The sequence below is a fragment of the Haplochromis burtoni genome, unplaced genomic scaffold, assembly GCF_018398535.1.
Source record: "Haplochromis burtoni strain Fernald_Lab_line unplaced genomic scaffold, NCSU_Asbu1 Contig_748, whole genome shotgun sequence".
Classification (NCBI taxonomy): Eukaryota; Metazoa; Chordata; class Actinopteri; order Cichliformes; family Cichlidae; genus Haplochromis; species Haplochromis burtoni.
Genome location: NW_024583109.1, coordinates 104140 through 119813, shown reverse-complemented (window position 1 = coordinate 119813; position 15674 = coordinate 104140). Strand labels below are relative to the sequence as shown.

The 15674-nt window shown below is 39.7% G+C and overlaps 1 protein-coding gene across 2 annotated transcripts in view; it reads right to left on the bottom strand.

Moving 5' to 3' along the window:
- Positions 1 to 2383: 2383 nt before the first annotated feature.
- Positions 2384 to 15674, bottom strand: part of opn5 (opsin 5) — a 77012-nt gene continuing 63721 nt past the window's right edge. For both annotated transcript variants that reach the window (XM_042215536.1, XM_005950465.3), the window contains exons 4-7: positions 9057 to 9227; positions 6694 to 7028; positions 6358 to 6593; positions 2384 to 4924 (exon numbers count right to left, since the gene is read on the bottom strand). In XM_042215536.1, the coding sequence (XP_042071470.1) occupies positions 4858 to 4924; positions 6358 to 6593; positions 6694 to 7028; positions 9057 to 9227 (809 nt within the window). In that variant the 3' untranslated portion in view covers positions 2384 to 4857. The remainder of the gene's footprint in view (positions 4925 to 6357; positions 6594 to 6693; positions 7029 to 9056; positions 9228 to 15674) is intronic.

Below are 15674 nucleotides of genomic sequence, written 5' to 3'. Positions count from 1 at the left end.
TAAACTTAATTCAACTCATTCTTCTTGCTTCCTCCACTTCTGTACCATTGATTCCTGACTGAAGTTTGGTCCGTTTACAGCATCCTGCCATGCGATTGCATTTGTCTCTAACCATCAGGAACCTTCACGTTAACTTTTATCGAGTGGAAAAGTGAGCGTTCATCCTCCAGCTTCACTGTTTATGTTATGCTAACATAGCTGTGTCGCTAGCGATCACGTAGCACATCATTATATACCAGCTAGCCCAACTTCAGTAACCTTACAAATGTCACTGCCGTTTAGTTTCCTGTCTTCATTTATGTTGGAAGTGATAGCAGAGCTGTACGTTTGAATTTTTTCAGAAATCTCTCAGTCAGAACATGCTATATCATGCTTAGGTAACTAGCAAAACTAGCAAGCTAACTTCTGCTAACTTCCTGCTAACTTCTAACTCTGTTAAATGTAATAAATGCTGTTTTCATGGATGCCTGGATGTTAAACTTCATAGTTACATCTGGTAAAGCAGCAATGCTGATCGTTTTATTAAAGATGAAAGAATTTAGACAGTTTTTAACTCTCAGTGATGCTGCAGTGTTCGTTTGACGAAGTTTAGGACCCAGATTACTCCCAGATTTACGAGCACCTTAGTCCGACAAATACGGCAATAACGACTGCCCGCTTGCATGTTCTACAAAAAAAAAAGTGCTTAGGTGTGTATTTGACGGACAAACACCAAACCAGTTCCACACCACTGAAGTTGCACCATTTTTACAAACCAATTCTGATTCATCTGTTTCACTCAACGATCCGCTTTCCCCTTCTTATTCTCCGTTGCCCCATGCTTTTTCAGCCATGTGTATGAAAACAAAGGCACTGCGCATGCGCCTTTTACCCATATTCTATCGCGATATTTTATTTTCTTATCGTTGCCTAACATTGTACCGGTATTACCGTGAACGGTATACAGGGAGTGCAGAATTATTAGGCAAATGAGTATTTTGTCCACATCATCCTCTTCATGCATGTTGTCTTACTCCAAGCTGTATAGGCTCTGAAAGCCTACTACCAATTAAGCATATTAGGTGATGTGCATCTCTGTAATGAGAAGGGGTGTGGTCTAATGACATCAACACCCTATATCAGGTGTGCATAATTATTAGGCAACGTCCTTTCCTTTGGCAAAATGGGTCAAAAGAAGGACTTGACAGGCTCAGAAAAGTCAAAAATAGTGAGATATCTTGCAGAGGGATGCAGCAGTCTCAAAATTGCAAAGCTTCTGAAGCGTGATCATCGAACAATCAAGCGTTTCATTCAAAATAGTCAACAGGGTCGCAAGAAGCGTGTGGAAAAACCAAGGCGCAAAATAACTGCCCATGAACTGAGAAAAGTCAAGCGTGCAGCTGCCAAGATGCCACTTGCCACCAGTTTGGCCATATTTCAGAGCTGCAACATCACTGGAGTGCCCAAAAGCACAAGGTGTGCAATACTCAGAGACATGGCCAAGGTAAGAAAGGCTGAAAGACGACCACCACTGAACAAGACACACAAGCTGAAACGTCAAGACTGGGCCAAGAATATCTCAAGACTGGTTTTTCTAAGGTTTTATGGACTGATGAAATGAGAGTGAGTCTTGATGGGCCAGATGGATGGGCCCGTGGCTGGATTGGTAAAGGGCAGAGAGCTCCAGTCCGACTCAGACGCCAGCAAGGTGGAGGTGGAGTACTGGTTTGGGCTGGTATCATCAAAGATGAGCTTGTGGGGCCTTTTCGGGTTGAGGATGGAGTCAAGCTCAACTCCCAGTCCTACTGCCAGTTTCTGGAAGACACCTTCTTCAAGCAGTGGTACAGGAAGAAGTCTGCATCCTTCAAGAAAAACACTGATTTTCATGCAGGACAATGCTCCATCACACGCGTCCAAGTACTCCACAGCGTGGCTGGCAAGAAAGGGTATAAAAGAAGAAAAACTAATGACATGGCCATCCTTGTTCACCTGATCTGAACCCCATTGAGAACCTGTGGTCCATCATCAAATGTGAGATTTACAAGGAGGGAAAACAGTACACCTCTCTGAACAGTGTCTGGGAGGCTGTGGTTGCTGCTGCACGCAATGTTGATGGTGAACAGATCAAAACACTGACAGAATCCATGGATGGCAGGCTTTTGAGTGTCCTTGCAAAGAAAGGTGGCTATATTGGTCGCTGATTTAAAATAAATAATTGAAATGGGTATATATTTGTTTTTTGTTGAGTTGCCTAATAATTATGCACAGTAATAGTCACCTGCACACACAGATATCCCCCTAAAATAGCTAAAAGTAAAAACAAACTAAAAACTACTTCCAAAAACATTCAGCTTTGATATTAATGAGTTTTTTGGGTTCATTGAGAACATGGTTGTTGCTCAATAATAACATTATTCCTCAAAAATACAACTTGCCTAATAATTCTGCACTCCCTGTAATATGGCCCAGCCCTAACTGCTATAGTACTTTTTTAACGCAAAAAATGTAAAGGTCATTAGCCATAACTATAATCTTCATTCTAAAAAATTAACAAATGTTAAAATATGTTAAAATATGAAGATACAGACTTCAAGTATGCCTGACATGCAAGACTTTAGCAACAATCTGCGAATTAGTAATCTATTTATCATAATTATTAGATTTATTTAATCAGAAATGATACCTCAGCCCATCTCAAAAGATAATTAACACTTCATTATGAGGACTTTCATCAGGTGTAAGACTCATATTATCAATTGATCAACCACTTTGTCTCCATGTTTGTTTGCCAGCACAGTGAAATTTGATTTACTCTAATGATGCAAGCAGATCTGATTCCACCCACTCGGTCTATTTCATTTCCAGGTGACTCTGCCGTTGAATGTTCAGAGCATCAAAGAGATCCTGTGTTTGCCAGTGGAGAATCAACCATTTCAGTCTCATTCCTTCACCCATAACAAAGTAGCTATTGTGGAGTTAAGCTGTGTAAGCTATTAATGCTAAAACAAGTAAAGCACATTTCTAACCATTGGTTATATTCCATCCTGAAACATACATGTGAGCTTTAAACATAAATTCCATAAACATTTTCATAAATGAGAGACCTCAAGTATGTGCAGAAACATAAAATAATAAACCAAATACACCCAAGTTGAGACGATTGCTGATAGCAACTTGCTTCTAGTCATAATTTTTGAAAAACGCATAGACAGTTTTTCACCCTCTGGGGCCTAATGGGAGATTCATGGTACATTGTTTATATCTCTTTGGGTAGGTATTTGGCTATGCTAAAGGAAGGAATACACAAGCATGACTAAGGTCATCACTGATAATGACTTAGAACTCACAGAGTTAGATATAAATGACTTCCCAATGCTTGGATGTAATTCCATTAGCATATAAGTAGCAATGGCAAGAAAGCAATTGCTAGCTAGCCAATTAACTGCCAGCAATAGCACTGTCTCACACGATGCTTAAATTAGACGTCTTCTCAGTCAACTGAGAGATGTCACTCTCGTTTATCTATAAGTATGAAGCTACAATTGAGAAACAAAATTAGCTTAACACAAATGTACAAAAAATGCAGTCAAGGAGAAAAGGCTAGATGAAGGCTAGTCTAAAAGTCTAAAAGTTGAAAATTGAAAATCTAGTCTACAGAGAAATCAAAAGCTGACTAATTGAAATCTCAAACTACATCTTTAACAAATGTTACAATTGGTTTTAGTACACAACTGCCCAAGAAACAATAATTTATCACCTTTGACTTATGAACTGGTACCTGGATTAAACAAGTAGTAGTAGTGTTACTTGTTGTTCTGCTAAGATAGAGCTCATTGCCTCTGAGCTATAATTTCATACTTATTACACATGTACAAGATTTTTTAAAAAAAATCTGATTCTCAGCATTACTCTTTAATGAATCATGTTATTTCTTGCATTAGCAAAAAAGACACCCAACAATGAACACAATAAAAATGGTCCCTGATTTAACTATTATTATTTCTGTGCCCATTACCACAATATTGAAAAATAGAACTAAAAAAAACTTTAGGTATTGTCACTTTAAATGATTGGTTTCTGCAAAAATTCACTACAATTAGATAAATTGGCTTTGTTTTAAAAGTAACAATGTTAGTTTAACTACTTTTATGAATCAAAGTGACATAACCGGTTCTGTGTAGTAAAAAGCTGAAGAAAACATAGAAAGTAAGGTGATCCAGTACCTTTTGCTTTTGATATATATTTACAGTATAGAAGCCACATGTGTAAGAGTACGAAGGACAACAGTAAAGATACTTTGAGCTTGAGGCCACACTGGCACATGACTTACATGTGCTAAGGTTGTTGCAGTGTTAAATTGCAGTTGAGCATTTGAAATATGCTTAAATTAAACCTTTGAAATGTTTGTAATAGTTTTACCTTTTTTTTCTCCACCAAAAAAGGTATATCTTAAGTTTTGGGTTGACAGTGGCGAAGAGCTGGTAGCAAAAATGCTGGTAAGTCAGTAAGATGTGCATTGTTTGCTAATAACATTGACAAACAATGTGTCTGTAATAATGAGGGGGAGGGGGGGGGAGAGCTGAAAGAGTAGGTTTATCACATGCACACTGCCAATGTAAAACAACACCATTCAAGTGACCACATGGGAAGAACACCACATAGGAAAGATGTTTTCCAAGTAAGAAGTTGGGAGCTGAGGGTTACATGGATATCCGGTGTGGGTGCAAAACCAAGCTGTGATACTTGGGAACAAATGTATGCAGTCCATAATGTGACAGAAAATGTCGAGAGTGATTGGTAGAGCACATAGGACAGGGAACAAGTCCAACTGTCCAAAATAGAAGCGGTAAAAAGAAGTCATGTAGCTTCACATTTGTCTCACACTTCAATGTGGACTTCTTTGGCTGGTGGTGTTTCTTTTAATGAGCCAGAGATGGCATAGAACCTGCAGAGATGTGAACATATGAGAGAATAGTCAGACCAAAAAAGCTCACCAATATACAAGCAAAAAATAAAAATTGTGAAGCAAACCTTTAAGTATAAAACTTTTAAACTATCTAAGGTCATTGTTTACCAGTAGGGTTGGCTTCGGTTTGGTTAATGTCCACTTTTCTGTCAATTTGAAACACCCAAATGCAAAAGGTTTCAACAATAAAAACTATAATCAAAAGATTTGGGATATTATCTGAAAGTTTAACTAGCTTCTTTTAGCTGCCCCCAAGTACATAAGGGGGGCAGCTAAACAGGTAGTTCCACATATATGATCGGATTTTTTACACCAGATGCCCTTCCTGACGCAATCCCTAAAGGCTTGCGTCTCTACTTTATGAAATGTACCTATTTAGCATGTGGCTAAAATAAAACTCATTCCTAACCTTATAGAGGTTGCTCCAAAACCTAAGGCCCCAATCACACAAACCTAGAGGTCAGTGGGCAACCAGACCACCTAGAAACCACAGGTCACAAGAGAAAAATGAGTATTCCCTGACCAACTGTAAGTTGTTGCTAAAGGTTGCTTTTCTGTGTAGTGCTGTGAAATAGATTGCTATGACCTAGTCACTCAGGCCTAGAAACCAGTCACTGGCCCTCTAATAAGCACTGATTACTAGGGAAAAATCTAATGTTTCAGATGTGGCCAGCTGGCAGGTGACTGGGGGCGGTTCCATACTGTCACTACGTGAAACTGGTCAAAAACAGAATACATTGCAAAAATTTCCCTGTGATTGTTTTGATCACTAGTAGTAGGTTGCTGAGGTTGCCCATAGTTGCTTGTACCCTTACCGCTGTAACCAACAAATTTCATAAGGTCCAACATTGACTTTCATGGTAAATGGTCTTCATGGTCTTTTGTTTCCAGTTTTCATCACATATTTCTAAGTTTCTTGCTGCTGCTTGCTGATTAGTTACTAAGTTTTACAGACAGGCTGGCATGGCATGGCAGACAGGCTGGTATGTGCCATGCAAACTATCATTGACAGCAATCCGCTAGTCACCAAAGCAATTGCAAGGAGATTTCAGGTGCACCATACTCTTTGATTTGGGATCTGGGATTTCTCCCAGTCAATGAATACACATTTTCTCCCAGTGACCGGAGGTTACCAGAGGGTTGCTGACTAATCTCAAGGCCTCAGCATTAATCCTATATTTTGTGCTAAACACTTTTCTGGAAATAGTTTTGAGCACAGATTATTTTCTTTGAATCCTGATTGCCAAGGCTTTGTTTGACTCCAAAAGAGGTTTTTGAAAGGGTGAAATCCTATAACCATGATCTGTTCTGGGCTAAAGATTGTTTTCTAGCAGAAAGCATCAAGGAAAAGTTTTCCCACTGCTAAAACATTTCAGAAAATGTCTTTATGTATGTATAAAGGCTAGTTGTACCTTGACTTTCTAAAATGCCTTTGTTTCTTCATAACCTTAAAACAGGAGGCTGAGATTTTCAGGTCCACAAGCTGGTAGATAATGGGATTGTACATTGCGGAGGATTTGGCCAGCAACGTAGGAACAACAGACACAGGGATGGGCACTGAGTCTGGCTCACCAAATGCTGACACCACTGACACCACTGCATAAGGGATCCAGGCTATCAAGAAGCCTGTGCAGATCACCATTGCCACCTGGACAAAAAATAATATTCTGATCATAAATTTGGACTGAGTAGCACTCAGAAATCTTTGCTCTTTGTTCCACTTCCATGATCACTAATGTTGGACCTACCTTTGTGAGTTTCATCTCAAGGGTGTGGCTGTTTTTGATGCGTGCATCATAATGTGAAATTTCTTTAGCAGATGACTTGACCTTGAAGATGATCATAACATAAGAGAAGACAATGATCCCTGCAGGGAGTATAAGACAGAAGAACAAAATGGCCATGACGAAGCTCTGGCCAGACACTGAGGCTTGAGCCAACCACCAGTCCAGGGTACAAGAGGTTCCAAAGGGCTCCGGAGCGTAATTTCCCCAGCCCACCAGGGGCATTGTGGCCCAGAAGGCTGCATACACCCATACAAAGGCCAGGCACAGGAACGCGTGGTGGCGTTTTAGCCATGCACCTAGGATTGGAGAAAGAAACCCCAAGACTAATGTTGGTTAAATGGTACATTTTGACTGCCAGACAAATTTTCTATGCCACAAGTGAAAAGGATTCAGAGCATTAAATTTAGTAAGAGACTTACAAAAATTCCTAGAAAAATACTGAGTATTAAAAAAAATAATCATCTGTAGTCAATGACTCTTCACATCAAAAGGTATGTTGTTGACATCAGTAAACAAAAAAAAAAGTAGTAAACTACTGTAGTGGAATATTTTAATTCTGGGATCTTACACATTTGTATTATTGTGTTTGACTATGAATGACTGAAAAGGAATTTAATTTAAAAGAATTACAATACAGTGTTATAACGGCTTAGCTGTGGTTATAGGCTAATAACAAATACTATACTCTGGAGGCTAAAAGCCCCATCCCTTCACAAAACAGTGCAGGGATCAGATGATGGGGAGCCCCCCTTAATCTGATGTTTATGATGGGGGGTTCCCACACCATTATAGTAATGTACACTATAATGGTGTGGGAACTGAATGGAAATTAAAAAGTAACAGGAGCACTTACAGTAGATCATGAACCTAGATATTTGTGCAATACAGGCTTACAGATGTTTTGTTAGAGCATCATTTATGGCCTATAACTCATGTGAAGGTAAATCTAAACCTTGTCAAGAAATGGCCAGTGATTCAGGAATAACTCCTTTTATTAAATTGTGATCATTTAAATACGTAGTTATAGTCACAGGTTTGGATCTAGACTGCAGACCTATTCATATCTTTTTTACATGAAAATCAACAAATTCAGTGGTCCCTTGTTTATCACAGGAGTTACGTTCTAAAAAATAACCCGCGACAAGTGAAATCCGCGAAGTAGAGCCATTTTTTTACAATTATTATAGATGTTTTAAGGCTGTAAAATTCCTCACTACACACTTTATACACTTTTCTCAGACAGGCATGGAAATGTTCACACTTTTCACCCCAGGTGCCTTTGACGGTGAAAAACGTTTTGTTAACGTTGTGTTTGTTGGACATAAAACTTACAAACATACAGTACAGCACTTCAGAAACACACTGCTAGCGATCAAATATTTATGTAAATTTGACAAGCTGAACACATTCTGTACTGTACAGGAGACACAGCACGAGATTGATTGACAATGGTCTACAGCCAATTAGTACCCAGAACAACATGCGCTGTAAAACAAACAAACAAAAACAACATGCATAATTGCACAAAAAAAATCTGCGAAACAACGAGGCCGCGAAAGGTGAACCGTGTTATAGCGAGGGACCACTCTACATATTCCAGGTTTGCAACATCTGTACATGTTAAATGAAATTAGCATTGTAACTGTGACTGAAAGCATTTATTACAGTTATTTGCAGGGGGTCCATCATAAACACATTCAACAATAAACCTAATCAGAAACTTATATTACCTCAACCATCTAAAAATTTACATTTTAAGAGGCTAAAGGAAAAGTTGGTAACGCTAAAGCTTCCCAAAGCTCAGAGCTAGTCACAAGCCAGCAGCCTCAGTATGAGCAAAAGATCAATTATAAAAAAAAATTACAGAGATAAAACGGAGAAAAAAGGATGGATGTCTTGTTATGTGGTGAATTTATAAGCATACTGGTGAATTTATAAGCATACTGGAAAATTAAGTAAGTACCTGGTGGTTGCATCTGCTTTTGTTTGGTTAGGTAAAATCTGTCGAATAAGATTCAAGCAACAGCCACTCATTTTCTGTTCATTTTTTTTTGTACGTCTTTTTGTATGTTTACAGGGGTGGCTGTAGCTCAGGCGGCAGAGCAGGTCACCCACTGCTCGGAAGCTTGGTGGTTCGATTCCTGGCTTACCCCTAGTCTGCATGCCAAATATCCTTGGGCAAGATACTAACCCCATGTTGCTCTCCCAGTCAGGGTATTTTTAATTCTGAGATACTGGCAAAATACTTTGGTTCCCTTTAAAGTATGTAAGTGTACATGAACATCTGATGTTTATGAAAATTTGCTGAGTTGTTAGTTACGCACCATATCGGAGATGGCAAATCTTGAGATACCGGTCCAGGCTGACCACAGTCATTGTGATGAGGCTCCCACATCCAAAGAAGAAGCCTGCCCAGCCATAGAATCGACATCCCTCCCAGCCAAACAGCCAGCGGTGGGATAAACTAGACACAATGAAAAAGGGCTTTCCTGTCACTGTGAGGAAAAAAAATAGGAGACAGAGTAGAAGGAGAAGTGAAAGGGAAATGGAACAGAAAAAGAGAGTGTGTGGGCAGAGAAAAAGGATGAAGACAAAGATCATAAAAGAAGGTAGTGTTGGAGTGGGATGGGACAAAGAGAAATATTTGGTTGAAAATGGTAAACAGACAACATGTAGCATATTGAAACATACATTCTATTTTTTCAGGGAGAAAACCTTGTGGAACATATCACAACAGAGCTAAATAGCTGCAGATCAGAAACATGACTGGATGTAGGAGAGCAAAAGATAGAAGAAACTGCTTGAAGCAATGTTAAATGCAAGTAGTATTGGTGCCCCTCAAGGATGTAAAAATGTAAATGGTAAATGGCCTGTATTTATATAGCGCTTTACTAGTCCCTAAGGACCCCAAAGCGCTTTACATATCCAGTCATCCACCTATTCACGCACACATTCACACACTGGTGATGGCAAGCTACGTTGTAGCCACAGCCACCCTGGGGCGCACTGACAGAGGATGTGTCCTCTCACCACTACTGTTCTCCCTCTACACTAACGACTGCACCTCCAAGAACTCGGCTGTCAAACTCCTAAAGTTTGCAGATGACACCACTGTCATTGGCCTCATTCAAGATGGTGATGAGTCTGCATACCGGCAAGAAGTTGAGCGGCTGGTACTCTGGTGCAGTCAGCACAATCTGGAGCTGAACACTCTTAAGACTGTAGAGATGACAGTGGACTTCAGGAGACATCCCTCAACTCTGCTCCCCCTCACCATATCAGACAGCCCTGTGTCAACTGTGAAGACCTTCAAGTTCCTGGGTACAACCATCTCCCAGGACCTGAAGTGGGAGACCAACATCAACTCCATCCTCAAAAAGACCCAGCAGAGGATGTACTTCCTGAGACAACTGGGGAAGTACAGTCTTCCACAGGAGCTGCTGATCCAGTTCTACACTGCGGTCATTGAGTCTGTCCTGTGCTCCTCCATCACAGTCTGGTATGGAGCAGCCACTAAACAGGACAGGAGCAGACTGCAGCGGACTGTACGGGCAGCAGAAAGGATCATCGGCACCCCCCTGCCCTCCATCCAGGATCTGTACCTCTCAAGAACCAGGAACAGTTTCTTTCCCCTCGCCATCTCCCTTCTTAAATGGCCTGGTAAATGGCCTGCATTTGTATAGCGCTTTTCTAGTCCAAGGACCCCAAAGCGCTTTACACTACATTCAGTCATCCACCCATTCACACACACATTCACACACTGGTGATGGCAAGCTACATTGTAGCCACAGCTGCCCTGGGGCGCACTGACAGAGGCGAGGCTGCCGGACACTGGCGCCACCAGGCCCTCTGACCACCACCAGTAGGCAAACATGGGGTTAGTATCTTGCCCAAGGATATTTGGCATGCAGCCAGGAGGCAGCCTGGGATCGAACCACCCTTCTGATTTGTGGCTGACCTGCTCTGCCACCTGAGCTACAGCCACCCCTTCATAAATAAAACCTCCACTCCCGACTGCATGCACCTTATGTACATTTTGTAGTATTCATTCCACCTCATTCATTTCTGTATTTTATGTATATAAGTTAGATTCGTTATTTATAGTTGGTTTACACAGCTTTGTGTATGTATGTGTAATGTGTATATATAGACACGTGTGTGTGTGTGTGTGTGTGTGTGTGTTGTGTGTGTGTGTGTGTGTGTGTGTGTGTGTGTGTGTGTGTGTGTGTGATTTACATTGCTGTGCTTGAGAGCCACCATCTACCGGAACCAAATTCCCTGTATGTGTCTGCACATATACTTGGCCAATAAACACGATTCTGATTCTGAAGTAATGCATTTAACATTGCTGTGTTTGTTGGTGTTGAACTGTAGCTAAAGGTTGGCAAACCCTTTATGTTCGACACTCTATTCCTTCTGCAATGCTTAAATGCTCAAAAGTTAAATGACTCAATTCCTAAACCTAAAATTCAAAATGTTATTCTTTATTTACATAATTTAATAATTGTAACTGTCTTTGTAATCTTTTTTTAACAGAGCCTTACCATTAAGATACAGTCACGGTCAGTGTTAGGGAGTAACGGCATAAATGTACCGGCGTTATGTATTTAAAATACAAAACATGAGTAACTGTATTCCGTTACCGTTTGAAAAGGTGGTATTCAGAATACAGTACTTTGTTGAAATAAATGGATTACATGGCAGTTTTTCCTGTTTCATATGTTAGGCGTGGAATTTTTGGTAATTCCACACCGGTGGAAACCCAAAGAAAGCATGCATTAAGAGGCTGTGTCTCAATCTTGTGGTCCATGTCACCTCTACTTTCAGCCCGCATAATGATGTGACAAAATATTTTTAAAAATTATTGTTCAAATAATTATTTAATTTTTTAATTTAATAGGCAGAGTGTGACAGGCATAGCCCTGTGCATAGCCCAGTTGTAAGTAAGCTATTAAGTCTCGACTGTACACTGTGTTCGAGTTCTCCCCGAAACAATAAGTTCTGTTGGAGCGGCCTTTCAATGCCTCTCTCTGTCTCTCACTAGCAAAGTTAACCCAGACAACAAAGTAATGCTAGTTTATGAGCTTGGTTATGAGCACGACACGGAACCCGACATATTAGCCAGACCTCCCTTTACTACGGTTCAGAGCCATTTATAAAAGCATGGAATAGTTTTCTATACGAGATCGCTATAAAAAGTGCAGCCTTACTCAATCTCCACCCTACTGTTACTCATTTTATATTAAGATTTGAGAGTGTGAGAGTGAATGAATAGTGGAATTGTAAAGTGCTTTGAGTGTCTAGAAAACACTATATAAATGCAATCCATTATTATTATTATGTATTTTATAAAAAGCTTGATAATATATTATGTATTCAGAATACGTTACTGTCATTGAGTAACGTAATACATTTTGGGGCATGTATTCTGTAATCTGTAGTGGAATACATTTTGAAAGTAACCTTCCTAACACTGGTCATGGCAAAAAAAAAGAAAGTACACCGTCTGTTAGTTCTAAGCTTTTATGTATTAGGGCATAATAAAAAATATCTAGTCCTTACCGGGTCTTACAATTAAGTCAATACAACCAGAAATGAGCAACAGCACATGACACCATGGAATTATTTATTTGACAAAAACTAAGCCAGAAGCAGTGTGTGAAAAACTAAGTACACCCCATGGTTAATTGGGCAGTGCAACTTTAGCATCAATGACTTGAAGTAATAGATTCCTGTATGACTTTTAGCTAACTCTTCTTTACAACGTTGCTACATTGAGGCTTCTATTTAAGGTCCAAGTTGGATTGAGATATGGACTTTGACTGGGCCACTGCACCACGCTGATTAATTTGTTTTTCAGTAATTCTGTTGCAGATTGCTGCTCTGGTTGGGATCACTGTCCTGTTGCATGGTCCAATTTGGCCAAAGCACTAGCTGTTGTATAGATAGTCTCACATTTGACTTAAGAATATTTTGGTAAAAAGAGGTCAAATGCAACTTTACAAATCTAACTTTACAAATCTAAGTCATGCAGCCATGCTGTCCTTGTTAGAGAGAACAGCATGGCTGCATGAAAAAAAGCCATATTTGTTCAGTATTATTCTAATAGCATGTTAAATGTTAAGCACTAACTGAGGCTGACAGACATGGATCTTGTTTTTGTTTTGTGTGTGTGTTTTAATTGTGTCAACAGTCTGCCCTTGTGGTGAATTTCCTGGGATTTCCACTTCTGGAAACACTGGCAATCATCTGTGAATAATCTTTTCAGCTCTATAAAGATGGACTTCAAATAGTTTGGAGCTGGCCTTATAATCCTTCAGAGATTGATGGCTTTTTCTATTGGCTTCTTTAGGAACACCGCTCGTGTCGTTCTTCGTGTCTTCCACATCTAAAAACCCTAGACCAACAAACTGCCAAACTGTCTGCTTTGCTTTTACAGAGGTACTCACAGTCACTGATGTAATGATCTAATCAAGTGCATTTGATTAGCAGCATCTGGCTTCTACTTAATCTCTTAATTCTTATGGAAGCAGTAAGGGGGGACTTTCACTCACTGTTTCTGTATTTTGGTTCAATTTCTGTCAAATAAATAACGACGTGCTGTTGTTGTGTCAGCACATTGACACAACAGGATGTGTTGCTATGGCCCAGTACATATCATGTATTGTTGTTCATCTGAGGTTGTATTTACCTAATTTTGAGACCTGCTAAAAGTTGATGATTTTCTCATTATGTCCTAATGCATAAAGCCTCATACTTTCTTTATGCTGTGACTGTGAGTTTTTCTCTTTACGGCTAGCACAAACCTAAGCAATATTTGCATTAATATTGCTTAGATACAGTCATTATAAAGTTCCCAGAAGGATAATTGAATTTTTCCACATATGCTAACCTCACATCCTAATATGGGTTTTAATTATAATACAGCAATCTAACATACTACTAAAAAAAGAAAGCCATTATATTTTTTTCATCATATACCCAGCAAGGGAAAATAATTTTGATTGCAGCCTTAACAACAGTTATGAGTGCTGCATGTTTAAGCAACAGGAGATAAAAGTTAAACGTGACTTTTCCCTCCATGTCCTGTATCACACATGAGACAGTTCTTGTAACAACTCACTTTAGTTTCTCATTACTGAACAGCAATAAGGAAAATGTGATAATACTGACTTTAGCATTAGGAGTAATTCTTGTAATGAATCTTCCGTAAAATGCAGACAGTTTATGTGAAGGTTATGGTGGACAGATAATTGTCTTGGGATTTGAGATCAAAATATCCTTCACACACCACAAGGGCTACAGAGCTCAACACAAAGATCCACTGTATCGCTCACACCACACTGACTTCCTGACTGTTGTGTCAGATTTGGGCCCTCTTCCTAGATAGCTGGATGGGCAAAAAGCCACAGCGTTCCAAGAATCTCTAGTCGGGATTCCAGACATGATAACCCAAATATTCTCTTGGAATCACTGAAAGCCAGTAGGGGTTATACACACACTTCCACACCCCTGTTCACTTGCTTCTAGCCTTAACAAGACTTACATATATTTCTCAGTCATGACATGATTTCTACCCCGATAAACAAATAACATTTTTGTTTGCTCTTTGGTTTGTGTAATGTTGACCATTGCTGTCCTAGGTCACAAGGAAAGGATTAATATGTAAATTGTTATTCTATTCAGAGATATAGCAGCAAGGCTGTGGCATGGTAAGACAGCATAAGGACAATAACAAAAGTTATCTCTCAAAGCTTTACATTCTAAAATTCTGCTGAAATGAAACAATCGGTTGATTAAGGGCCAGATTTATTAAGACCTCAGTCAAATAAGCCTAGAAGCTGGTTAACAACCTCCAGTCAACCTCTAGTATCTAATGGGGGATTTTCATTCTCTGAGTGGTGGTGAGTGGTATTTGGAGGCTGCTGGCTGTCATTAGGTGAAAATCTGTGATTGGTTAAGTCTTTAGCAGACTGCCACATTCAGTTTGCATGGAAGACACTGACTCCCCCGTAGCAAGTCAGTGTCTTCACTCACCATTTACTCTCCAAGCTGTATGAAACTTGGAAAAAATGTGATGGAAACTGGAAACCGCAAACTTTACAGAGCTCTCCTATACTCAGCCATCCGGGATAACCAATTCAAGATTCATGTTTTGTATGCAATCCATAGGATTCTTGTCCTCCCTCCAGCACTCCACATTAAGGTCAGCTCATTTAAAAGTTGCTCTCTTACATCAGAGCAGAGTGAAGACCAAAATTATTTCAGGCCAGGCTCTCAACAGTCAGGGTGAAGACAGGGATACAACTCTGACGTTGCACTTGGACTTCGGAGCAGACATCCCAAAACCCCTGTGCACTGGTTCTGATCACGCTCCTCGTGGCAACTACCAGATAACATGATTTTTCCTTTATTAAATTAATGGGAGGTCTAAGTGTTGCTCATGAATATACTGAATATCTTTTAATTGTAATTCATTACGGAAACCAGTTTTTGATGCTACTATCCATCCTAGATTACAAGCACGTTTAAATGACCTCATAATCTTTATTTCTTGCACTGCAAAAAAAATAATTTCAATAATGGAGATTATTCATAATGTGTCCTCTAATCTAGAGAAACTGGTCCTGGACTCTTCTTCCGTTATGAATATGACTAAATGTAAAGCTTTCTGTTTTATATTTATACTGACCATTGTGTTATCTTTCAAATGCCAAAAGCATAACTGTACTAGCTTTTGTTTATGGTGTATTGTTTTTACAATGATCAGGGAGACCACAGCATGTCCTTGTAAGGCCCAGTGAAAAAGTATGAGGTGCCGTAAGGGACATTATTACTGAAACGCTCTCACACACACTACTGAAATTTTAGCTCTCACACACGCTACTGAAATTTTACCTCTCACACACACTACTGAAACGCTCTCACACACACTACTGAAA